Raw genomic sequence first — 26,698 nt, forward strand, 5'->3', positions numbered from 1 at the left:
TAGGTGGTTGGGATTATTAAATGACTTAATAAATTTCCAGTGCTTACAGTGGCACACAGTACATACTAGACAAGGGTTGGCCATGAATATGACCACACTGTCACCACCGGCATCACCGTCACCACCGTCACCACCACCACCACCATCATCGTCACCATCACCACCACCACCACCATCATTGTCACCGTCACCACCACCACCATCATCATCGTCACCACCATCACCACCACCACCATCATTGTCACCGTCACCACCACCACCATCATCATCGTCACCACCGTCACCACCACCACCATCACTGTCACTGTCACCATCACCACCAACGTGTTTTGCTGTTCTGAGATACAATGTGAGGCACAATGCTATTACTGCTGATGGTGAATTTAGCATCATGGGTCTTTGACAGAAGGCTGCACCTGTGAAAACTTCTTATTTCTCTACAGAGGAAGCAGGCAACGGGCCGCTGGAATGATGGACAACAAAGTGTGTCTCTGAACAAAGCGCCTTCCTCGTTCTCAAAGAGGGGACCTGCACAGACTCCTTTCTTAACATGCTGCTCGAACGTTCCCCGTGATGCAATGAGCAGAACCACAAAACCCACAGGAGCTTTTTACAACAGCGCAGAATCCAAGAGAAACATCCACCAATGTTTACAACCAAACTGAGGGCGTTCCTGAGAAGAGGTCCTTTGTGAAAACAGAGGACCAGCCGTTTGTCCATGCCTTCCTTCCGTAAAGACCTCAGATCTCATGGAATAAACGCTTCTGGCTCTTCACACGGACCTGCACACACACGCAGGATACATACCTACCCTTCGCACCCGACTTACCTTCGTGCTAAAAATAGGCTCCGGCAGACAGTAGCCATTCATGACGTTGATCAGGTTCTCCAGGACGTTGTGGAAAACCTGGTGCAGTTTCTCTCCGACGATGGGCAGAGTTTGCTGGGGAGGAAGCTCTCCCGTAAATGGCTTGGCCTGAGGAGATACAGCAAGAACCAGAGGTCAAGGACACTTGCCTCCCAAGTGAGCCAAGATAAAACGAAGGGTGAGGTAGATCTACCAATACACAATATAATTAGGATGAAGCCTGAGGAAGAAAGAGCAAAAAAAAAAAAAAAAATCCCAGGAGGCATCATACTGGAGAGTCAAAATTGCTCATTCACACCCGGATGCTGGTTTCCTAAACCCCCACCCACCATCGCGAATGCCGCAGTCCATTGTTAGGTGCCCCCGTGATTCTGGAGGAGATTGGAGTCTTCTGTTTTGCTCTGCTTTCTAATCATGATGAGCTCCCTAGTTTCCCTATTTATTTTCAGTCTTTATCGAATCCCAGAGATGAACACCCAGCAGGATGAAAACTTAATGAAACTCACATGCAAATGTCCCAGCTTTCTGTAAATCGTAAACACTGAGCCTTAGAGAACCAAAAAAAACAAGCTCACCCAAGGATCCACCCTGACCTCGCCTGCCCATTCATGTATTCATTCCTTGCACAAACGTAGCCCAGGGACCCAGGAGGTTTGGGACGTGCGGTTCTGCTGGCCTGGAACCCCCAGCTTCCTGCCCCCTCCACTGCCCGCCCCTGTGGGCTCCGCTCGCCCTTTGAGGATCAACCAGACGGTTTCCTTCTCCATGGTCTGATTTTGGAGCTGAGTGACACTAATGTAAGATGGTCACAACAGGAAAACTGGGTGCAAGGTATAGAGAAACTCTCTGTACTGTCTTTCAAAATTTTCTGTAACTACAAAACTAAAAAAATCTATTACAAAATACTAAAAGGTAGTCCAGAAAGGCCTCACTGCGGGAGTGGGGGTGGGGAGAGGGGTACAGATGGATGACGCTTGGGGAAATGTTTACAAGCGGTAAGAGGGTGAGCCCTGAAAATGTCTGGGGGAAGGTTCTTCTGGGCAGAGGGAGCAGGACCCAAGTGGAAGATTCTGGCATGTTCGATGAGAGAGGGAAAAGAAAAGTAGATGAAGCCAGAGAATAAAGTGGGGGGAAGGAAAACCAAGAGGGGACAATTCCATTGAGGTCCTGTGGGTTATCAGAAGAAGCTGAGTTTGACTAGCGGGATGGAGGGCTGCTGGGAGGGTAGAAGCAAGAGCAGGCAGGTTTCTGTGCCCACCGTGCCACTGCAGGGGGGCCCACGGGGGCAGGATGAGCCCCGAGTCTTAGCCAGCTCAGTTCCCTGAATGGGCAGAGCCGGCCAGGCCGGTGGTGCTGTGGTGCGACATACCAGCTGCACTTTGGAAGGGTCATCGAGCTCCAGCCGGGCCACCACGCAGCCTGCTTCCAACGCGGTCCCCGGACGCTTGACGTACTTCACGTGGCCACCTTCCTGCACGTTCAGGGTCAGGATCATCTTCATCACCTGTTTTGCAGGAGGAAGAAAGACAATGGACCCACCAGGACTGGCTGTGTGACAGCCAGAGGCACCCAGAACTGGTATCCGGAGCAGGTACTTGGTCGTTTAAAGAGATCGACTCTCTGAGCAGAGTTCCTGTGTGAAGAGTGGGGGAAACGAGCATTTGCCAGAAGCCTGCCTTGCGCCAGGCTCTGTGCTGTTCGTGAAGGATCTTCATCTGCAAAGCCAGTTGGGAAGGGAGGCATTCATCGTGCCCTTTTTACAGGCATGGAAACTGATCTTTTTTTTTTTTTTAACTTTTTTTTTTTTAAGTATATTTACTTACTTTTAAGAGAGAGCACAAGGAAGGAGCAGAGAGAGGGAGAGAAAGAGAATCCTAAGCAGGCTCCACACTGTCAGCGCAGAGCCCGATGTGGGGCTTAAACCCACGAACTATGAGATCATGACGGGAGCCAAAATCAAGAGTCCGACGCTTAACCAACTGAGCCACCCAGGCACCCCCAGAAGCTGATCTTTATTTGTGAAGTAAAGCCTCTCTTTTATTATGTGGGGGTGATTAACAGAGGTATTCTGAAAGCACGGTGCATTTTGTGACAGGCTCCTTCCTTAAAGGCAGCGAGAAAACCCTCAGGGGTGCACTTGGTGGCATGAAGTATGGTCACCAGCCCCTTTAACTGGCCTGACAGTCTGCAATCACAGACACAGTTGAGTTTTGCTACCATGGCGTGGGCTGTAGACAGCACTGTGATCCTTTAGGTCAGCGGCTCAGCCTGGGCACCCAAGACAGAATGGGGCTCGGGTGATCACTCTGTGATCACCAGCAGGTGCCTTGCCTCTCTGAGCCTCACTTTCCCCAACTGTAAAATGGGGAACAATGGCAGTCTCGCCTCAGAGGGCTCTTACAAGGATGACTCAAGAAAAGGGGCCTGCCATGTGGTAGGAGATGAGCCGGTGTCACTTCCTACAGCTGCCACACTTCCATTGCCATTATCATTATCATTTACTTTGGCAGTGTGGAATGGAGGCCAGGTGTAAACCCTAGCTAGCTCTGTGTGACCTTGAGTGAGTTCCTTACCCTGCCTGGGCCCGTTTCTTCATGTGTATAATGGAAATCCTTTGTGCCCATCTCCTAGGATCACCAGAAGGATTACAGAAGGTAAAGACAAGTAAAATGCCTACAATAGCACCTTCCACATGGCAAGCATTTTATAAGTGTTGGCTTATGGCTTTTTAAATCATTGCCGTCACCATTATTAATCGGTTCTTGGGGCACCTGGGTGGCTCAGTCAATTAAACGTCTGACTTTTGACTTTAGCTCAGGTCATGATCTCACAGTTTTTGAGTTCGGTCCCCACATCGGGCTCTGTGCTGGCAGCACGGAGCCTGCTTGGGATCCTCTCCCTCTCTCTCTGTCCCTCTCCCATTTGTTCTCTCTCTCTCAAAATAAGTAAAAATGAACTTTAAAAAAATCAGGTCTCACTGGTTCCTGCAGAGTCTACATTTTTGAGGTTTTCCCTTTGAATAGCACAGAGAATTTGGGCTGAACCCCACACACTGGCTCTCTGAGGAATCAGTGGATGGTGGCGGGAAGAGGCACAGACCTGCGGACCCGATGATGGCAGACGGCCCTCCCTGGGGAGCAAGGGGAGGGGTAGTCTGGCTGCAGCCTCACCCTAGGAGCCTGCTCTGTGCTCACTTCTATCTCCGCATAGCCGTTCCCAGCCTCCACGTGGCCCCCATCCTCCACAGTGTATTGTATTAGCTTCCCAGCCGAAGGGGATCTCAGGACCGTGGGATCGTTCTCCTTCTCAAACACACAGGTCTTGTTGCCGATGGTAACACGGTACCTGGGAGAGAGATGGAGCAGGTAGACCGGGGGGGGGGGGGGGGGGGACCATCAGCCCAGCATGCCCAAGTCAGGCCTTTGACAATAGTTCTTCCTTCCTAAAGTCGGCCGTGAGCATTACCATGTACACAGTCTGTTGGACTCCAACTTTCCCAAACGCTAGCCTTTGACAGTTACAGCAGAGATAACAGGGAATGAATTGGGTGAGCAAAAGGTATGACCCTTTTCTGGATGAAAACGAGTCCATTTTACAGATATAATTCTAACAGGCACAGAGAAAGCAACAATATTATTCGATAAATATTTACCGATGCTAGTCTTCACCTTAATACTGAACTGGGGAGAGTATGTCCCTGGGTAGAGCCTATAACAATCTTGAATATTCTTGGCAGACAGATCATGGCTTTAAAAGAGGTAATAAAATAGTGCTCTGGCTGGAGTGAATCTAGTCTGCCTTCCTCCAAACCTTCAAAGACCGAGGAGAGATCAGCTCTCTGAGTACAACTTTTGCAGGCATTGGGCCTGACTCTCCTTGGCTGGAAGGAGCGAGGGGGTCTGTACTGCCTGCTCATCGGGCCAGTCTGCATCTCATTGTAGGAGCTCAGTGTGGTTAGATGGAATAAGAGGGTCTCTGGGTCTGTCTTGTGATGGTCCCATGCTATATGCCTCCAGGGTTTCCTGGATTTCACCTACTCAGGTGCACAGTGACCTTTCCTGCCACTTCTGCTTGTTGAATGTGTCACATTCGCCAATGGGCTCCACAGATCATGACCACGGCCTTATCCCAGCACCTCACTCCGTGCCTGGTCTGAGTAGTGGCTGCCCTCACTGGACGGCTGCTTCTCCTCCAAGCCTGTGCTCAGACCAATGTGGGCACCGCAGCTCACACAAGGGGTCACCAACACGCCGTCACACACTTCGCAGGCCATGGAGCTGGGAGTCACGTCCCATCTGGCTCCAAAACCCCTATGTTATTAGCAACGGGCCTTCTGGGAGCCTCTCCCAAAATGTTTGCCAGTTTTGCGGATTTCCAGCCAAGAGATTAACCCCTCCGGGGGCCCCGGAATTTACTGGAAGAGGTACTTTATCAAAGACCCTGGGGCTGCACACAGCTGGCTTTAGATTTTCAACCCGAGAGAGAAAGAGCGGCTCTGTGTGCACGCCGCCCACGCCCCTGCCACGTACCTGTCCACCTCTTCCTTCATGTAGGTCGTATAGCTGTTCCCACTGTAGGACAGCAGCAGTCCACCGTCATTCAGCCGGTGGGCGTCGATCTCGATGTGACAGCCGTTCATGATGAGGACGAACATGGTCAGAGACTGCCGGGCCACCTGTAGGGACAGCCGTGTCTCTGCCTGGATTCAGGAGGCCTGCTGGTCCCTGGGAGCCCGAGCACCACCAGCAAGGGCTCGCGCCATGGTGGGAGTGCCACGGTGGACATCTCTAACCTCTCCAGTCTCGGCCCTCGATCGCCCTAAGGGAGCCGCTGCCAGCGCGGCAGAGAACCTGCATCAGTGTGCCACACCTGTCCCACGGGTAGGCTGATGGCCACTGGCTGCTGGCGTACTTCCAGCCTGGCCCCGCCCCACCAGTCTCTTGCCCTTCTATTTCCTGTCTCCAAACATCAGCCTTCAAGCAGGGCCACCCTGAGTAGCAAAAAGATGGGTGGGGCTCTCGCCAGGGCTGAGGCAGCCCTGAGACTCCACCAGTGGCCAGGACTCCATCCCCCTCAGACCCGGCTCTGCCAGGGACACAGCAGACATCTGGGACACTCAAGAAAGACACAGGTGGCCAGGCCCCAGCCTCCGCTCTACACTTCAATCGGACATTCTAGCCCTTGGGTCAATGTGGGTGCTCCCCCTCAGAAAACAAAACACCCTAAGGAGCCCTTGACCTGTAAAATATTCATGTCGAGACAACAGGTATTAAGAAGTATAGAAATGTTAATGGCTATGCCACCCATGGCAACAGGACAGAGAAACTAGTCATCTAACAACCTTGCAATGGAATGCTCTAGACCTGCACTGTCAAATACGGCAGCCCCACAGCTAGGCTGGCTGTTTACATGTAAGTTAACTTTTAAAAATGTAAAATGTAGGGGCGCCTGGGTGGCTCAGTCGGTTGAGCGTCCGGCTTCGGCTCAGGTCATGATCTCACGGTTCGTGAGTTCCAGCCCCGCATCGGGCTCTGTGCTGACAGCTAGCTCAGAGCCTGGAGCCTGCTTCGGATTCTGTGTCTCCCTCTCTCTCTGCCCCTCCCTGCTCATGCTCTGTCTCTCTCTGTCTCTCAATAATATATATATATTTTTTTAATGTAAAATTTAGTTCCTCAGCATGTAGTAGGTACAGGCAGCCCCATACAGGGCACAGCACAGATACAAAACATCTCCATTCCTCTGCAAAGTCCTACTGGACAGTACTAGAGATGCCAAACTGATATTAAGAACACTTATTACTAACATGGGAAAACTTTATGCCATAATAATATCAAAGCAGTAAAACATTTGCACCATGACCTCAACTTTGCAAAATCCATGCATAAGGGAGAAAAATTTTTTAAAGAGATTTGCTAGAATGTTAATAGGGCTCGCCTCCCAGAGTCAGCACCTGCCAGGTTTACTCTTTTCATGTTTTGTGCTTGGTTGACAGTTTTTACTTTTATACAGTAAGCGTGTGACATATTTAAAAATCACGCTGGGGGAACCAGGGCCCCCAGAAGAGCCAAGAAGTATGGAGGGGTAAAGGGAAGTGGTTTTATAAAACACGCCCCCATGACTAATAGGCTCGTTTGGCTGAACGGAATCAGAAAATCCGTTGGAAGTGTAATGTGCTCAGTGATCTTAAAAATAAAGTAACAGAAGATAAGAATTCTGTCTCTGCAGACTCAAGTTCTGTTATCTTTTCCCTCCCTAAGGAGGCCTTAGCTCCTGGGGGACACTTTGGCCCCGCAGTTCAGACTCAGACCCGGGGCCTGACCCTGTGACCACACATCTCAGAGATTCTCTGATATTCTCTGCTGCACTGACCTCAGGTGCCCCAGGAAGGGTAACTGGATACTTGTGAAGGGACAGCAACCCCAAGTGACCTCCAGGAAAGCCCAAGGTGGGCCAGGGAGAGACCAACAAGCCACACACTGACCTTCGGTGCAGAGACGCGGGACAGAGCTGGCCTCCCCAGCCCCTTGGAAACAGACCCACACACTATGCCAGCTCAGCACAGGTCCTGCTCATGCTCTGGACTGGACTGGATATCATCCCCCCAGATTCATGTCCTTTCTGCACCTCACAATGTGAACCTTCTCTGGAAATAGTGTCTTTGCAGGTGTAATTAGTTGGAAGAGGTCAGGGGCGCCTGGGTGGCTCAGTCGGTTAAGTGTCTGACTTCAGCTCAGGTCATGATCTCATGTTCATGGGTTTGAGTGCCATGTGCGGACGGCTCAGCCTGCTTCCGATTCTTTGACTCCCTCTCTCTCTGCCCCTCCCTGGCTCATGTTCTGTCTCTGTCTCAAAAATAAATAAAACATTAAAAAAAAATTTAGTTGGAAGAGGTCATACCAGAGGAGGGTGGGCCCTAAATGCCATCTGACTGGTGTTGTTCTGAGACCCAGCACAGAGACACACAGAAGGAGGACAATGTGAACACACACACACACACACACACACACACACACACACACGCGCGCGCGCGCGCGCACAAGGCGGCCCTATGAAGCCAGGGGCATAGATCGGACTGACAGTCTGTAGACCAGGGAACACCAACCCACAACCACCAGAGACTAGGAAAGCACGAAGCTGACTCTTTCCTGGAGATTTCAAAGAGACCAGGGCTCAGCTGGTACCTTGATTTTGGATTCTGGCCTCCAGACTGTGAGACGAAACATTTCTGTTGTCTGAGACCACCAGCTACAGTACTTTGTTCCTGAGGCCCCAGGACACTACCACATGCTCCGTTGTACCTTGTGCCTCAACCCTGCGCATTCTGAAACCCAAAGGGCTTAGGTTTCAAGGTCACAGGGCTGCCTGGGGCGTCCTGGGACCCAAGCATGAGCAAGTCCACTCAGGGCATGGCTCACTGGAGAAATAAAACTCCCACCAGCCGCCAGAGTGTTGGAGACATCCGACACACCCAGGGGCTTCACCTTGAGAATGTACTTAACACCATCATAAATTAATTCCACATCCACGATGTTCCGCAGAGAAGCGGCAGGAAGGACCTGGCCCCTGAAAGAAAAGACAGACTCACGGTCAGCTGTGGGAGTGAACGAGAACTCTGCAGCCGTCCTCTGAATTGGAGCCAATTGCTCAGCTCTTTGCCCCGCATAAGCATCAACCCGCCTGGTTGTACTAAAAAAGCTAAATCTGATGAAAAGGCAAGGAAGCTGATGTTCCTCAGAACCTAAGGAACCAGCACTTGCTGAAGCATGAGACATTTCCAGGGCTTCCCAGGAAGCAAAATCCGTAATGCTTGTTCTCAGAACAATTCCCTATGTGGGAATCCTGCTGCCCGCTTACGAAAAGAGCCAGGCACACACACTGCGGCTCTATTACTACTCAAAAGTGTGATAATCAAGGCTAAAATCTGTTCTCTTTTTAAATGCTTTTTTTTTTTTTGTAGTTTCATTTGCCTATCACAGTGTTTCTCCACAAAAGGTGACTTCTGCCTCTACTCCGGGACATTTGGCAATGTCTGGAGACGTACTCGACGCTCAGGACTTGTGGCAGAGTGAGGGAGCGGGGGAACTGTGGATGGAGGGCCTGGGGTGTGGCTAACTTCCCACAGTGCACAGGACAGTCCTTGCAATAAGAAAGGAATCAGCAGTAAAAATGAATCAGCTCGGGGGCGCCTGGGAGGCTCAGTCAGTCGGTTGAGCGTCCGGGCACAGGTCATGACCTTGTGGTTTGTGAGTTCAAGCCCCGTATTGGACTCTGTGCCCGCAGCTCAGAGCCTGGAGCCTGCTTCAGATTCTCTAACTCCCTCCCTCTCTGCCCCTCCTCTGCACGCACTCTGTCTCTCTGTTTCTCTCTCTCTCTCTCAAAAATAAACAAACATTAAATAAAAAAAAGAATCAGTTCAAAACATCAGGGGCGCTGAGGCTGGGAAATCCTGGCCCCATTCCAACAGTCAGCGACCTGGCCACCTCTATGCTGGCCCATTTCACTAGTCGCTGTCTGATTCAGGCGACAGTCTGGCAAGAACATTTGCAGAGGTGACCTGTAACCTGCTTTGCTTCTCAAATCCACCTCCTCTCTGGACTCAAGTATTATGACGTCCCTGATGCAAGTCAGTCTGCTGCCTTGAGGATCCCATCCCCAGGGGCCCTCCTCCAGGGCAGCGAGGAACTTCAGAGGCAAACCCAGGGGAGGGGATCCCTGACAGCCAGCGGCGGATCGTGTCTGCCTTCCGTGCCAATAACGCATATCCCGCAAGGGGAAAAGAACTACCTTTCCAGCCAGTGTAAGAAATCCGTCATGCAGGTTCTGAACATCCCATCGGCCACGTTCAAGGCTCCACACACCACCCCAAGCATGATATCCGGCTTCTCAGCCTAGGAAAGACTCCACACCTCAGTGTCGGTGGCGACCAAGCCCACGAGGAGCTGGGGGCTCCCCGCCCCACAGGGGAGGGGGGTGCAACTCCCCACCTGCACTTTCTCAGCAATGAGGTGATCCAACCACTCTGTGTCGATGTCATTGTTCTGAAAGCACTCGGTCTCCAGCAGGTTAATGAGATACTCCACGGTGGTCCTGAAGTCGCCCCGGATGGACAGTTCCTTCAAAGCCACCACCATGTTCCTTGAGGGGAAAGGCACATGGATTATTTTCCAAGTTAATATACCGGCCAGCAGAGTTCCTGCGGATTCTCCGAGAGCCAGAGCAGCACAGCTGAGAGAGAGGGGCCTGAGTCCCACGGCCCAGGGGTCAATCTCGGCTCCAGCATTTACCGGTCAGGCAATCTTGGGCAAGTGACTTAACCACCCTGGGCCTCAGTTTCCTCATCTGGAAAATGGGGAGGTAACTCTGACTTCACATGGTGCTTGAGGATTAAAATGAGACCATCTATCTAAAGCATATAGTCACCGATAAATAAGGTCAGCTGCCAGGATCAGGATTAATTACCATGATTGTAATGATTATTGATCACTCCCGGTAGCTCTGCCCCTCTCCAGCTGGACCTATTCAGATCCCCGTGACCCAGGGCAGCTGCTTTGCTGGGTATGCCTGGGGTGGACCTATGGATAGCCAACACTGTGCCCCCAGTGAGGGTGTGGTGGTCCCCTGTCCACCGGTACTTGGCTGGTCACCGCCTCCCTTTTCCCAGAGGGGCAGCCTTCCCCCAAATAGGGCTTCAGTCCCAAGGGTTGACGTCCCCACTCCCTATGAAATCACAGGGAAGGTGTTTGGTGCCAGAGAAAGAGCAGGCATTAGAACAATTCTCTTCCTGGGAAGGAGCTTTGATACCTGCTGTTGGCATGCACTCAGCAGGTGGGGCAAAGGGGCAAATCACAACCCCAGTTCGGGAGGAGAGAAAAGATGCACTAAGATCAAATGAGGGCGTCACCAGTCTCCGGAGAGTCGGCTGGGCACCAGAATCTACATGTATGAGTCGAGCTACTGGGCTCAAGGGTGACCAACTTGTCGCAAATTGCTCAGGACATGCCCAATTTTAGCAGCAAGAAATCCCAAACTCTAGGAAACCCTCAGTCCTGGGGAAATCGTCACCTTGACCCCCCTGCTGCACTCTGACAGCAGTAAGAAAAGCCAGAATTTCCCCCTCTGAATTCTGTTCAAGTGGATACCGGTCATTCCCGGCATGGGACAGACAACCCCAGGCCGTTTCCCTCAGAATGGCCTGGGATGGCTGGCCTTCCTCCCCCGCCTCCAATTTTACACCCAACATGGGGCTCGAACTTAACAACATCAAGGTCAAGAATCGCAGGCAGTGCCGGCAGCCATGCCTGCCGACTAAGCCAGCCAAGCGCCCTGATTTTAATGCTTTTGAGACAGAACAACTGCAACATCTTTGGGATTTTTCACTCAAAAGACAGTGATTCATCCCCACGAGAATGTTTAACTACAAAGTGAGCTGGTTTTTACTTTCTGTGCTCACCTGGGACAAGGCAGGAGAAATGTAAGATGTGGGCATTTTGGGATTCGAGATTCCCTTTGTCAAGGTGGGTTTCTCCAGGACCTACTTAAAAGGTTTATATTTAAAGAAGTCTCATACACACCCCCTTTTTTTTTTTAAGCTATAGTCCTTGGCCCCTTTTCAATTTTGGAATCCCCCTGAACTTTCTCTGGATCTCCTCCAAGTGTGACCTGTAATGATTTCAAGACCAAAATGACCTTGGGGAGCTCAAGAGCCTTTACGAATCTCAGATACTGGAAGAAGCCAGACTTTGCTCTTGGACTTCAGCAAAGGGTATTTGAGATAGGGTCTGCTGTGATTTGTCCCTTTTATCTCCTGGTACTGCTGCATCTGAAGCCATAGGCTTTTAGTTTCTTGAAGGAAGGAGGGAATGGAGGAGGGAAGGAGGGAGATACTGACGAAATGGCCTCTTCCCGGTTCTCTCCCCAGGAGAAGCAGTGCCCGAACTGGGAATCCGCAAATTCATGTAAGCCTCCAGTAGCGGCCACGCTGAAATAACCCCACACGTTCTTGCTGCTGCGAAAATTCAGTTCCTGAACTGTTCCGGAGCTTGGCTTAAACCCCTAGAACCCGTGCAGAAAAAGCAAAATGGAGAGAAAAAAAAAATCACTCCAGGTATATTTGCATCAGAATGAAATCCTAGGAAAACCAAGAACCCCCACCACAACTAAAAGGTTAGGGTCATCAATGGGACGGTGGTATCTCCCGCTGGGGGTGTGGGTATATCCACCTGTGGGTGTACCTACGTCAGCACGTAAGTGCATGCGTGTAATCTCTATTTAAAAAAAACTATAAAAATAAATAACCCATTCGGGGTGGAGGAGAGGAGGTGGAGATACAATATGGGTGAACATTGCTCACAATGGAGTGTAATGAAAATATGTTCTGATTTTATCAGTTTGATGTTGTGAGTAATAAAAAATTTAAACAAAAGAGAAGAGGGATTGGATTTCGAACTCTGGATTATGAAAATTCCAGGAGATAAAGAAGTCTAACCCTAACACACAACTAATTCCTTTATTGAGGGGGGGAATGGCTCATCCCATCCCCCTGAATATAACTTTGGTAAGGGGGGGGTGACACGGACCCTCTCGCTGCAATCAGGGCTTCTGACGTGCATAATGGAGGCATCCGTTTGGGCCCAGGTGCCTGGAGGTGAGAGCTGGAGAATTTCAGGTGCCCCGGCTGCTTCCACACCTGGTTCTCCACGCCCCCCCGCCCGGGGGCATCATCTCCCTGAAAACCCCCCATTTGCTTATCCCCACCACCAGAGTCGGTTGTTTGCAGCCCAAGATGCCAAATGAATAGAGTTACCACACCCTACAATCCTTTCATTAAAAGGGGGATGGGGGGAGACACACCTCTTACCTCCAGTTTTTTAATGTAATCATGACACAATTAGGCTGTGGTAAACTATGGAGATTATGTGACCATCAACTGTAAGCAAGCACGTCAAGTGGGACAGATGCCAGCTGGCTGGTTTGTAAGGCACACGAAAAAACGAGTCACAAAGGAACTTATCCACTGATGCTGTAGCAGAGACTACAAGGGGCCAGAAAACCAAGGACTGGGTTCTAAACCAGACCCCCTCATTCCCAAAACGGACGCGGCCTTTCTAGTTGAACAACGGGCACCGGCCATGGTCTCGCAGGTCCCAGGCACAAAACACTACCTCAACCTCTTGAGCCATAGTCCAGGGCAACAACGCCCAGCAGTGTAACTGTCACGTGAATGACCAATGAGATGCATGAAGGGATCTGTCAGGTGCCTGGGACACGCTCCTGATCAAACCGGGTGCCTACCCACACCCGTCTGTACAGAGAAGCCTGGGCGTCTCGTCCAAGGCTCATGTCCGGGGTCGCCACACACTGGGAGACTGGAGGTGGCAGACGCGGGGAGGGCGGGGTGTGGGGACCCCCCAACTTGCCTCATCTGGGTTCTCGCTGGTGATTCTGGCGGCGATGACATGGCCTCGGGCAAGTGGAGGGTTAGAAGGAGTTTCAAACGAAATAGGTGTCACCCCCCAAGGTGACTCTCCATACAGAAGCCGGATATCCTTCAGCCGGTGCAATGGCACCCCCATGGCGATCTGAAAGGAAGAGATCCACCCTGGGTGAGCATCGGTCCCCCTGGAGCCCCGCCCCCAAAAGCCGAGCAGACTGCCGGGTACCACGGAGGAAGAGATGCAGTGATCGGCTACACGGAGCATGTACCGAGCATACATGTGCGACACGTGCGACACGAGCGACACTGTGCCGCACGGTGGCCGGTGGCCTGAGAAGCAAAGCAAGGAAAAGACGAAAGGCTTGACTCCGCCCCCAGGGAACAGTGTCACGGGGAAAAGCAACCACTTTTGCAAAACCGCCTCTGGCAGCAAGAGCACGTGTATTCCAAATAAAAGTTTCAGACTCCCGGTACCATGGAAGGGGAGGTAGGCCAGTGCCCAGCCGCAGACTTAAAGGTTTTATGATTTTTATACATTTTTATTTATTTTGAGAGAGAGCAAAAGCCAGTGGGGGAGGGGCGGAGAGAAAGGAGACAGAGGACCCAAAGCGGGCTCTGCACTGACACCAGAGAGCCCTATCAGACCCCGAGCTGAAACTCACAAACCAGGAGATCATGACCTGAGCCGAAGTCAGACGCTCAACCAACTGAGCCACCCAGGTGCCCCGGATTAAAGGTTTTAAAGGGACTCCAAGAAATCTGGGCCTGAAGAATGGGTAGAAGACACAAATTTAACCGCCTGGGTCTTTCCGATGAGATGCACTAAGGACCCAACACCTGCCTAGGTAATAAGTTGCCAAAATGTTTAAGGGACTTTTTCATCAGGAAGAAGCAATCTGACAAATTCACAGAGCGGCGTTCTGCCTGAATCCTTCTCAAGTGCCAACATCAACAACAAACACGTATGCCTGAGGAATGGTTCCAGATGAGAGACTCAAAAGATGTGGCAGTGAAATAGAATGTGAGGTCCAGGAATGGATCCTGGGTTTTGAAACAAGAAGAAAAACAGCCATAAAGGGACATTACTGGGACAACAGGGAAAATTTTAATGTGGAATGAGATTTTATAAACTTGTTGCTGTTTAAGTAGGCTCCATGCCCAAGGCAGGGCTTGAACTCACGACCCTGAGATCAAGAGTCGATGCTCTACTGACTGAGCCCCCCAGGCGCCCCTGGATTTTATCAATTTTTTAAACTTTATACTTCTTAATTGAATTTTAGATAGACTTGTGGTAGCATCAGTATTTTACAGAGTATCATCATTTTATTGTGATATTGTGCCAGAATGATCTTTCTTTCCTTCCCTTCCCCTCCCCTCCCTTCCCCTCCCCTCCACTCCCCTCCCTTTTCTTCCCCTCCCTTCCCTTCCCTTTTCTTTCTCTCTCTTTCTCTCTTTCTTGGTTTGAATGATCTTATTCTTGGGAGGTCCTTTCACTCAAGGATTTAGAGGCAAAGTGCCATGAAGTTTCAAGTCAAAACATTTCTCAAAAACATAAGCCGTGGGGCACCTGGGTGAATCAGTTGGTTGCTTACCCGACTTCGGCTCAGGTCATGATCTCACAGTTTGTCAGTTCAAGTCCCGTGTCGGGCTCTGTGCTGACAGCTCAGAGCCTGGAGCCTGCTTTCGATTCTGCCTCTCTCTCTCTCTCTCTCTCTCTCTCTCTCTCTCTGCCCCTTCCCCACTTGTGTTTTCTCTCTCTCTCTCTCTCTCAAAGGTAAATAAAACATTAAAAAAAAAGGCAAGCTGAAAAAAAATTAAACTGACACATAAATACAACCCAAACACGGCAGAGAGTAACAACTAGTAGACTGAGGGGTAGGGGGTGGGTGTTAATTGCACTATCCTTGCAACGTTCCTGAAATTTCCTGAAAAAACAAAAATTAAAAAAAAACAACCCCCCCCCACACACACAAAATAGAAAATCAATAAAAATGCTGGTGGAGGAAAGAAGGAAAGAAAGAGACACGTATTTTAAAAATCTAAGTTCCGTTAGTGCAAGGGTTCCTAACTCTGGGTCACAGGTTCTAAATGGGGGTGACACTGTCCCCCAAGGGTGCAAATACTTGCTCTTGGGGACGAAACAATCTGACTCTTTGTATAAGATGCAGATGGGTCCACAGTAAAAAACAGGTACATAGTATATCTGTGAAGTTAAAATTTCACAAGGGGAGGAATTAGGGAGAAAAGGGTCTCAAAGGGGTCCTTTAGGGAGTAATGGAAAAAAAAGGGTTGAGGGGCGCCTGGGTGGCTCAGTCAGTTAAGTGTCTGATTTGGACTCAGATCATGATCTCATGGTTCGTGAGTTCAAGCCCCACATCGGGCTCCACGCTATCTGTGCAGAGCCTGCTTGGGATTCTCTTTCTCTTCCTCCCCACCCTTGGCCCCTTTCATGCTCTCTCTCTCTTAAAAATAAGTAAATAAACTTTTTAAAAAAGTTAAAAGAAAAAAAAAGGTTGAGAAACAGTCCTCTGTCTGGGGGGTCCACGAACACCCTGGAACTGCAGAAAATAGTTTTTTCCAGGGAGGACTTCAACAGGCTCTTGTCCATTTCTAGAAGAGCTTTCTAGCCTGCAGTTCCCAGTGCGACTCAAGCAACAAACCAGTCACTTCCCAGGGACGGCCACGAGAGAGAGAGAGAGAGACAGACAGACAGACAGACAGAGAGTCAGGAAGGTGTCACAGAGCCGGATGGGGACCCCAGCCCAGCGGGGAAAGCCCGTGCCCTTGCCTGCAGCTGGGCAGCCGGCAGGTTGACATCGGCGATCATCTCCGTGCACGGGTGCTCCACCTGCAGGCGGGGGTTCAGCTCCAGGAAGTGGAAGCTGCCGTCCAGGCTGTAGAGGTACTCCACTGTCCCCGCGCTCACGTAGCCCGCAGTCTTGGCCAGGCGGACAGCACACTGCGAAGGGACAGACGCTGAAGGATGTCCAGGGGTTTTCTCGGATCGTCTCAGTGGTGGCTTCCAGGTTCCCCGCACCAAATGCCGAGGACCTGCTGTGTGTGGTCTCCTCTGGGGTCTCAGGGATCACGCTCCCTATGATGGGCCTCCCCCACCCTAGGGTGTCTCCAAGGACACCTGCTCCACTCTGGCAACGCCAACTGTAGGACACTTCTGCTGGCTGGGTGGAGATGGGTCTCCCGGAGGCGCCCCCCCCACCGCCCCCCCCCCCATCCCCAGCTTTGCAGAGCTCACCTGCTCCATGAACTCGAACACAGCAGGTGTGGCGATGGTGGCCGGTGCCTCCTCCAGGATCTTCTGGTGCCGCCGCTGGATGGAGCAGTCACGCCCGAACAGAGACACGGCATTCCCATACTGGTCGGCGAGGATCTGGACCTCCAGGTGCCGGGCGTGCTGGGCCAGCTTCATGAGGAAGATGGGGGAGCCCGGGATCTCGCTCTGCACCTGGGGGGACAGCAGAGTGGCTCGCTCGTCCCTGGGGGACCAGGGCTGGAGCAGGAAGTTCTCTGAAGATACGGCCACGGTCTTGCTGGTCTTTTAGCTCTGTTCTACGTCTCTCACGGACATGCCCTTCTCCTTGATGTTTTAAGTCCAATATTGTCACAGTCTATAATGTGACAAGTGCAGCTTCCCCATAGTCCCATCTCCGAAGGATAATGTGCTATTAAGATTTGGGCGTGCGTTAGAGTCTACTGTGCTAAGAGTGAGTGCAGTTAAGGGTTAACTGGTTCAAAGTCAATGTGCGGGTGACAGCTGGGTGCACACTGGTTTTCTGTTGCACATTCAGGAACACACACGCCACACAGAATGTTCCTGGAATAAAGACAGGACGGAAACGTGCTACCCTGCAACTTAGGTTTCCTCCTTAAATAGTATTCTCTCACTTCATTCTTTTGATGAAAAGCCAGTCATCCAGAAATTTTTTTTAATGTTTTTAATTTATTTTTGAGAGACAGAGAGAGACAGCATGAGCAGGGGAGGCGCAGAGAGAGAGGGAGACAAAATCTGAAGCAGGCTCCAGGCTCTGAGCTAGCCATCAGCACAGATACTGATGCAGGGACTCAAACCCACGAACCGTGAGATCATGACCTGAGCCAAAGCCCGTTTAACCAACTGAGCCACCCAGGCGCCCCCAGAAATTCTTAATGATGGTATAAAAATAAGTGTTTTCATGAAACGATGTCTACAAAATTTTTTAAGTTTTTTTAAATTTTATTTTTTACTTATTTTGAGAGCGAGATAGAGAGCAAGTGGGGGAGGGGTAGAGAGAAAGGGAGACAGAGCCCCAAGCAAGGCTCTGCCACTGCCCTTGCAGAGCTGGCTGTGGGGCTTGATCTCACAAACCTGGGAGATCATGACCTGAGCCAAAACCAAGAGTTGACTGAGCCGCCCAGGAATCCCTAAGAAATTTTTTTAAAAAAGCAAACTGCAGTTATACATGGGAGGACCCCACTTACACAAAAAATAATAAAACAGAACTGTATCAACGTCTGTGTAAAAGCAGATACAGGGGGGCCTGGCTGGCTCAGCAGGTAGAACATGCGACTCTAGGTCTCGGGTTTGTAAGTTCAAGCCCCACCCTGGGTGCAGAGATTATTTTTAAAAATTAAAACATCATATAAAAATGGTTTTTAAAAGTATATGCAAAGTGCTGGAAACAAACCCAGCTGCTAACTGGTTAGTCATATCTGAGAGGGGGAGGAGCTCAGAGGTGGTGGTAAAAAGAGAAGTTTCCTTTTTTATGCTTAATATATCCCAAAAGTGTTTGTATGTTTGTGTGCAGTTTCATATGCCATCCATGTAATCCAAAAAAACCCAAAACCAGAGCTTGAGAGAGGCTGTGCTTGTGTGGGGACGGGGGTGCACGGGGCTCTGGACTTGCCATTCAATGCTGCTATGAAGCAAAAACCACTCTAAAAAGTAACATCTATTTTAAAAAATCTTTTTTCTTGGGGCACCTGGGTGGCTCAGTCGGTTAAATGTCTGACTTCGGTTCAGGTCATGATCTCACCATTTGTGGGTTCGAGCCTCTGTGCTCACAGCTCGGAGCCTGGAGCCTGCTTCGGATTCTGTGTCACCCTCGCTCTCTGCCCCTCCCTCACTTGCACACTGTCTCTCTCTCTCTCCCTCTCTCTCTCTCTCTCAAAATAAATAAACATTAAAAAGAATTTTTTTTTAAATTTTTTAAGAAGAATGGGAAGATCATCAGCCTACTTCTTTAAAACACTGCATAATGTTGGGAAAGTGAAAACCCAGCTACAAATAAGTAGATACACAGTTCATCCCTACAACAAAAGTCAACCACTGAGAAACATTAAAAATACCAAGACTACTAAAACTTACAAAATGTCCCATCTTTCAACAGACAAACATAGTCACAGCAGACACTCTAGGCCCGTATCTCTGAAGTCATTTAAAGTCACGTGGGTTCACAGAATCGAACATCTACGTTCAGGGTGTATAGATCGATGTGAGCCACGGACTTGTGTGTATAACAACGCGCACACGTGCTTCGGAACACATCACAGCAATATTCCAGCTCCCGCAAATGTCCTCTTGATTTCTGACACAGTAACGCAAATGAAAAGAATCTGCTGGCCGACAACGAAACACACACACTTCCCAAAGGCACATGGAAAAATACTCGGCAAGAGCAGCTCACTTGTCTGAAAAGGATTGGGAAGTCCTTGGGACTCTCTGCTTTCCGGATTCCTTTCCCTCCTCCACCTTCGGACGCTTTGATCATCAAGGGAAAACCAATTTTCTCTGCCACCTGGGGGCGAAGGACACACAGACCTCTTTAGAAGGTAGACTGTTTCTGCACCACCAGGATGATAAGGTTCCAGCACCTTGACCCGCCAGCCCCATGTTTACCTCTAAGCCCTCATCCACATCTTTCACGCAACCCTGGTCATAAATGTCTCCTGGGACACTGATTCTTTTCCCCTGCTTCACATCGTCTTCTGCCCACTCCACCATCAGACCTAGAGAGTCACAAAAAAAAAAGCTGAATCTTCCTGGGGATAGCAGAGGAACATAACAGAAACCAAAGCCTCTCAAGATCTGGCCTCTGGACCAACAACACAAAGACAGTGGCTTCTAATTTTTTTACGGACTAACTCGACCTCAAAAGAAAATCGAGCTTAAGAAATTCAGACTGAGCCAACCAAGAACAATCCTATTAACCTGAACTGAAACAAAATTCCAATTCTGCCCATGGATGTCATTTATATGTGAATCACTGCTTTCTAAAACCCTGTGAAGATTAAAAACAAACTTTCCATCCCACATGTAAAACTCTGTGTTTGGAGGAAAAAATCTGATTGACTAGGAAACTCCGGAGATTATTTTTTTCGAATTTATTTTGAGTTTATCCTAGAAATTCCACTTTTAGGAATTTATCCTAAGGAAATGATTAAACGGTACATAGAGATTTAGCTATCTGGGACTATCAAGACTCTGTTAACTTTTAGTCTTTTTAAAAATTAGAACAAAATAGGCTGGAAACAACTTAAATCTATAACTGTAGAGGACTGTTAATTACAAAAAGTACCTCTGTATGATAAAATACAATGCAGGTACTTTAAATGTTATAAATTGTATTTATTGACAAAGAAGGGTTAGTGAGAAAAAAATACATTACAGACGTAAATATAAGCTCTCTGGCTTTTTAAAGGACGGGCCTAGAAGAAAGCCTAGATAGGTAGGCTCCTTGAGTGTAACAAATGTTCAACACCAGGTCATAGGATTATGGATGATTTCTATTTCTTTTTTGCAATTCTACATTTTCTCAGTTGTCTACAATGAAACAGTACCATTGCTTTAATAATTTTAAAGTTTTTTAGTGAAAGAATTTAAAAAAGCATATTCCTGTCACCCCTTCTTACCAGATAGGGTGGAGGAGCTCCCCCAAGGTGAAGGTCAGGCCACTTACCACTTCCACTCCAAGGCAGTGTTGGAATCTGCAGCGTTTGGGCCACAATGGTGGAGGCGATCTTATCTCCCAAGGCCCACATGGCCTCACTGGGAGGGCCTGAGGGATAGGGGACAAAGGGCAAGGCAGAATCCAGTGAGTCTATGGACCCTTGCAGCCCAATGCCAACCAAATGCACAAAGAAAAGTACTCAGCTCCTAGCCCCCGAGGAATTTAACATTAAGTTGGGGAAGGAAAAAAATCTATCAATCTGCTACTTCATCAGATGGGCATAAAGTCCGCTGTTTTTTAGTACATGTGGATTGTAAACTTGGTCTCACTTACAACCTAAGGTATGTGGCACACACAAAATTCACTTTTCAGGAAGAAGCAAAAAGCTAGACCAAAGGGGCAAAGTAGCACCTCAAAAAACTAGACCCTAGGCTAGCAAACTTTGCCTAGAATGACCCAAGTGGGAAATATTTTCAGCTTTGTGGGTGTGCCTGTCTCTGTCATGAACATCCAACTTTGCCAATGTTGGGCAAAAGCAGCCATTGGCAACAAATAAATGAATGAGAGGGCCATGTTTCAATAAATCTTTATTTACAAAAGCAGGCAATGATCTGGATTTGGCCTAAGGGCTGTAGTTCGCTGGCTTGTGGGCTGGATCCTCAACCTCCAGAGCTCATGGATAAGGAGGGTCCTTCGTGATGGCCCACCAAAGACAACAGATAGAGAAAACATAAACAGACACAGGCTTCTAAGCAGACCCTTGGAATATCAGGTGCTGATTTGCCCTGAGTTGCTTCATACACAGTGTGTGTTACAGGCAAGAGGGATTTAGTGTGGATGGTAAATGATTCCCCTAAATCATGCAAAGATGTCCGACAGCATAACTGCACACACAAAGTTTACAAATACAAATCCTATAACAAGCAGATGCTACTGACGTTAAGTATCATTTTACCTAATAAGCTGCAGTGACGAGGGACTCTGGTCCTAAGAGACTAGGGCATTACAAAGCCTGAGAACAGCCCAAGAAAGGTGTGAGCTTATCAGAAATGTGATCTCCTAACCCAGTCAGAAATCTGAACATGGCTGGTCCCCGCCCCGCCCCCCAGTACCAGCAGGAGCACGAGCAGAGGGTTCTCTATGCTTCAGCATCATTCCACTCTCATACCCATGGTAATGGCTCCTATGTCCCTGGGCTGGCTGACCTCCCCTCCACCCGCCAGACCTGCATCCTCCTGACCACAGAAAGTGACCCCCACCCTGCAGGGTTACCCTGGAAAGAGAACCTGACCCAGCAGACTGTCCCGCAGATGCCCCGGTTCCCACATATCTGATGGAGACACACTCTACCTAAGAAGGCAATCTCATGCTTGTACAGGAGCTCCGGGAGTTTGGGGTTTTCGGAAGCATGGCCCCAGCCAGCCCACACCGCCTGTGAACACAGAGAGGTGTGAATGAAGATCTTCGAGAAGCCCCCTCCAGTCACACACGGAAAGCTCTTCACGGGGTCACATCAGCCTTGGATTTCAGGGGCTCAGAGGATCTGGCTTCTGCATCCCTTCCAAACTGCAGGAGTGAGGGGTTGCTCTGAAGTTCAGAGCATCAACCCCCTGTAGGCAGCCTGGGCCCCCCACCTGACTTACCTGCACGGGGATTCTCTTGGCGATGTCCACCACCAGCTCCACATTGGCATAGTTGTTGTTGTTGGGCCCTCCTGGGACAGGGACGTACTGATCTGCCATCTTGATGTACTCTGCAATTAAATGAGAGAGAAAAGGGAAACTGAGAGGCTGAAGTTCACTGAAGGACTATGTACAGCCATTGAAAGGATAACCAAGATTCTTTGGCAGCAAGGGACAAACGTGTATCATCATTAAAAAAAAAAAACTGAATGTGACTCCCACTATGTGAAAATATATGTGCATCAGGACAAGGTCTGGAAGAGAATAAAGAAAGAAGGAAGCAAGCCTCCTTGGGACAGTTGGGATAAGAGGTGGGGTGTTCTATTAATTCCCTTTTTTTAATGTTTATTTATTCATTTTGAGAGAGAGAGAGAGAGAGAGACAGAGGAGTCCCAAGAAGGCTCCATGCTGTCAGCACAGAGCCTGAGCCAGGGCTCTATCTCATGAACCGTGAGATCGTGACCTGAGCCGAGATCAAGAGTCTGACGCTCAATAGACTGAGCCACCCAGCAGCCCCTATTAATTCCTATCTAAAGTTTATTTTAATACTGTTTTGCCATTAAACAATACAATGTGGTTCTTCAAGATTTTGTTTATTTATTTTTTGAGAGAGAGATAGAGCAAGCACAAGCAGGGGAGGGGCAGAGAGCGAGGGAGGGAGAAAGAGAATCCCAAAGCGGGGCTCGAACTCACAAACCATGAGATCATGACCTGAGCCCAAATCAAGAGCTGGACGCTTAACCGACTGGGCCACCCAGGTGTCCCAACAATACAATGGTTTTTAATCATGGTAAAAAAAACATATAACATAAAATCTGTCATCTAACTATTTCTTCTAGTATATAGTTCCAGAGGACTTAGCACATTCACGTTGTTATGAAACAGATCTCCAGAACTTTTCTATCTTGGAAATCTGAAACTCTATCCATGAAACAACTACTCTCCTTGTTTCCTCCCAGAGCCCCTGGCGGCCACCACCTACTTTCTGTCTCTACGAATTTGACGACTCTAGGGACCTCATAAATATGGAATCCTACAGTATTTGCCTTTCTGTGCCTGGTTGCTTGCACTTAGCATCATGTCTTCCCGGTTCGTCTATGCTGTACCACGTGACTGGATTTCCTTCCTTTTTACAGCTGAACACAATGCGATGTTTTGATTTCAAAATCGTTATGCCCTTTATGCCAGAAATTCCACTTCTAGGAATATGTCCTAAAAAACCCTACTCGCCAATGAAGCCAAAGAATGACGTACGAGGATGTTCACTGGGCAGCGTTTTGAACTGTGAAAAGCTAGACTCCAGCCAAAGGCAGGGGTGAGTACCTCTGTACTATGGAATTCTTGCAGATCCTGAGAAGGAACAGTGTGGAACTTCATGTGCAGGCTCGGAAAGAGACCCAAGAGTGGTGAATTCCTTCTAGCTTTTCTGCCTCCGATGTTTATGGAACACACGAGTATTGGCCATGGGGGAGGTCCCGCAGATTACAAAGTGAGAAGTCAGACAGGCCCCCTCCCTTCCCTGGGCTTTACTCTACTGACTGAGAAGATAAGCAAGAAAACAGACACAACAGCACCAGAATGGGGTCAGCGCCAGGGCCCTCTGGAAAGTCACATGGGAGGACACGGCTCAAGGCTTGGGGCAGGGAGGGGTGGAGGCCTGTGGTGACGGAAGGCTGGGGAGGAGGGGAAGCGTCCTTGGCGACAGATCCAGCATGTTCCAAGGTTCTGGGACAGGAAAGAGCTCAGCCAGCCCAGGAACCGATGAGGCCATTGTGGCTAGGACTCAGGGATGGAGCGCAAGAGGCACCAGATGGGGCCCGGAGGCCAGCAGAGCCGTGTCATGAGGCACCTTCCCTGGCCTGATGAGGACGTGGAATTTTAGTCTGAGTGTCATGGGAACCCCCACAGAATGAGGCTGTGGATTCAGAGAGACTGAGGTTCCAATCCCGCATGTATCCATGCCACATACTAGCTGTATGACCCTGGACGAACGACTTATGTCCCCGTGCCTCACTGCCTCATCTGTAAAATGGGGCTGACAATCAAATCTGTCCTCGGAGTGAGAAGGAGGCCGCATCTCGAGGCATCTGGCTGGCTCAGTCGGTTAAGCCTCTGACTCTTGATCTCGGCTCAAGGCATGGTCTCACAGTTCATGAGTTCGAGCCCTGCATCAGGCTCCATGCTGACGGGGCAGAGCCTGCTTGGGATTCTCTTTCTCCCTTTCTCTGCTCCTCCCCTACTTGCTCTCCATCTCTCTGTGTGTCTCAAAATAAATAAACATTAAAAAAGAGAGAGAGAGAGAGAGAAGAAGGCTGCATTAGTGCAGAGCAGAGCCCAGGGCCTCTGCCCAGGGGTCGTCGGGGGTAGGGCAGGAGACCGCACTGCAGCCTCAGAAGCTCTGAGGAGGAGCCGACAGGCCCTGAGGCTGGGTTTCTAAAAGATCACTTTGGCTACTGTGTGGGAAAAAGATCTGTAAAAGGATGTGACTGTTCAGGGGAAAAAAACACAAAATTGTCCAACAGCTGTTCACAGAATGAGCCATGCTAACAGACATAGAGAAAGAAATGAACAGAAAAGTGAATGGCTGGAATACAACACATACACCTGCAAGAAAGAACCCCCAGAGTAAGAAAGACCACTCTGCGGTAACACTGGACATTTCTCAAAGATAGGATTTCCACGTTGTGTATTAACCACTTGCATTTTTAAAGTGTATTTATTTGAGAGAGAAAGTATGCAAGAGTGAGTGAGCGGGGCAGAGAGAGGAGTGAGAGAATCCCAAGCAGGCTCCACACTGTCGGCACAGAGCCGGGTGCGGGGCTCAGTCTCACAGACCATGAGATCACGACCTGAGCCAAAATCAAGAGTCAGGCGCTTAACCGACTAAGCCACCCAGGCGCCCCTGCATTTTTAATTAAATAAAGAAGAATGGGCAAATAAATGTGGGCTCACGAGAGGTACCCTGGGACTCTGGGGTCCAGGATGGACTTGCCTAGGTAAGACGGAAGAGGAGAGAGAAGGTAAGGGCAGGGGGTGGCAGGAGGGGAAGGAGTCAAGGCCCAGGTACCTGCATTGGCCTTCAGGTCCTCTGGGGTCACCATGACGACAAACCGGATGGCCCGCTCATTGCGGAACATCTCGTAGGCCCACCTGCGGATGGAGCGCATGCACTTCACGGCGGCGATGCCATTGTTGGCGATGAGCACCTGGACAGGGAGAATAAGGAAGGGGCCAGAGCTGCACACCCACCTGTGCTGGGAGCTGCATGCTACCCTGGGCTCCGTCTCACAGCTGCAGAGCCTCCTGAGGTACCTCTTTGTATCTACAGCACGCGGCCTGGCAGAGAGGTGCTCAGTATCTGCCAGCTGCATGAACAGATGATGGGGGGATGGACGGATGAAGCGTCAGGTAGAGGACTGGATGGATGGACAGATGGATGGGTGGGTGACTGGAGGATGGATGGATGGATGGATGGGTGGATGGGTGGATGGATGGATGGATGGATGGATGGATGGACAGATGAACAGATGGATGGGTAGATGAATGGATGGACAGATGGGTAGATGGGGGGATGGATGGATGGGTGGACAGATAGATGGATGGACAAATGGGTGAATGGGTGGGTGGATGGATGGATGGATGGGTGGATGGACGGATGGATGGATGGACAGACGAACAGATGGATGGGTAGATGAATGGATGGACAGATGGGTGGAAGAGGGGATGGATGGATGGGTGGATGGATGGATGGACGGAAAATGGGTGAATGGGTGGGTGGATGGATGGATGGACAGATGGGTGGATGGAGGGACAGATGGATGGATGGACAGACAGATGGACAGGTAGGTGAATGGGTGGGTGGATGGATGGATGGATGGATGGATGGATGGATGGATGGGTGGCTGGGTAGGTGGATAGATGGATGAATAGACAGAGGAACAGGAGAGGCAGGAGGGACAGGATGGGATGAATGAATGATCTTTGATTCCCCTATTGGCGTCATCACAGTCACTTAACATTTCTGAGTGCTTCCATATACCAAGCTACAGTACAACACGTGTCACCAGCATTATTTCATTTCATCCTCACAACAGCCCCTGAGAGTAGCTGTATTCTTATCTCTATTTGGGGTTAAAGATACTAAAACTGAAGCAGTTCAGACAGTTGCCCAAGGCCATTCAGCTAGTACATGGGAAGGATGGGACTCGTGAGCCCTGCCCAGTCTGGCCTGTGCACTGCACTGTCCACCATGGCTGCCTCTGTATTTTGGAGGTTAAAGGCCCCGGACTTGGTAAGGAGAAAAGGCAGTAATCCTGGCCGGCCTCAGCAACTGAGAGCAACAAAAGGGTCCTGGTTTCAATTCTTAATGTGCCTGAACTTCCTGTGTGGCATTAGGCAGACCCCTACATAAGGAGCTCAGACTGGCCACCCTCCTGGCTTGGTCTCTAAAAGATAAAACCCAGGTCTAGTTTTCCTGTTAAAAAGAAATAGGCATATGGCTCTGAACCTCTGATTTACAGAGCAAGAGTGTAATTTTAAGGCCTTGAAGGACAAGTATCATTAGAGATTAGGAATGCGATTGCTGCTATTTTACAGAAGGGGAAACTGAGCCCAGGGGTCACGTCCTGTGAGTGGCCACAGCATATGGAGCCCAAAGCCCTGGGCTCTGGTTCGGTGCTCCCTCCTTTTAAAACAGCCTCCTGAAGCGCAATGACAGAATGGCAGGGCAAGATGTGGTCAAGAAGGAAGGGCTCTGGGTGACCCCAGCACA

General features: G+C 49.7%; 1 protein-coding gene across 13 annotated transcripts in view; it reads right to left on the minus strand.

Moving 5' to 3' along the window:
* Positions 1-26,698, minus strand: part of ACACB (acetyl-CoA carboxylase beta) — a 125,155-nt gene that overhangs the window by 53,002 nt on the left and 45,455 nt on the right. For 11 of the 13 annotated variants that reach the window (XR_003902362.1, XM_029921370.1, XM_029921374.1 and 8 more), the window contains 17 exons: positions 24,995-25,133; positions 21,889-21,998; positions 21,596-21,677; positions 20,255-20,353; positions 19,195-19,304; positions 18,983-19,093; positions 16,555-16,764; positions 16,090-16,260; positions 13,285-13,446; positions 11,757-11,920; positions 9,853-10,003; positions 9,653-9,756; positions 8,350-8,431; positions 5,398-5,543; positions 4,039-4,213; positions 2,238-2,372; positions 830-976 (listed from right to left, as the gene is read on the minus strand). Coding sequence is in view for 12 of the 13 variants with exons in the window: in XM_029921370.1 (XP_029777230.1) it covers positions 830-976; positions 2,238-2,372; positions 4,039-4,213; positions 5,398-5,543; positions 8,350-8,431; positions 9,653-9,756; positions 9,853-10,003; positions 11,757-11,920; positions 13,285-13,446; positions 16,090-16,260; positions 16,555-16,764; positions 18,983-19,093; positions 19,195-19,304; positions 20,255-20,353; positions 21,596-21,677; positions 21,889-21,998; positions 24,995-25,133 (2,298 nt within the window). In the remaining variant the exon portion in view is untranslated. Of the gene's footprint in view, positions 1-829; positions 977-2,237; positions 2,373-4,038; positions 4,214-5,397; positions 5,544-8,349; positions 8,432-9,652; positions 9,757-9,852; positions 10,004-11,756; positions 11,921-13,284; positions 13,447-16,089; positions 16,261-16,554; positions 16,765-18,982; positions 19,094-19,194; positions 19,305-20,254; positions 20,354-21,595; positions 21,678-21,888; positions 21,999-24,994; positions 25,134-26,698 lie in introns of those variants that run through there. The other 2 variants (XM_029921373.1, XM_029921380.1) reach the window with 2 other exon arrangements.

Source organism: Suricata suricatta, chromosome 14 (assembly GCF_006229205.1).
Source record: "Suricata suricatta isolate VVHF042 chromosome 14, meerkat_22Aug2017_6uvM2_HiC, whole genome shotgun sequence".
In the NCBI taxonomy this organism is placed as follows: Eukaryota; Metazoa; Chordata; class Mammalia; order Carnivora; family Herpestidae; genus Suricata; species Suricata suricatta.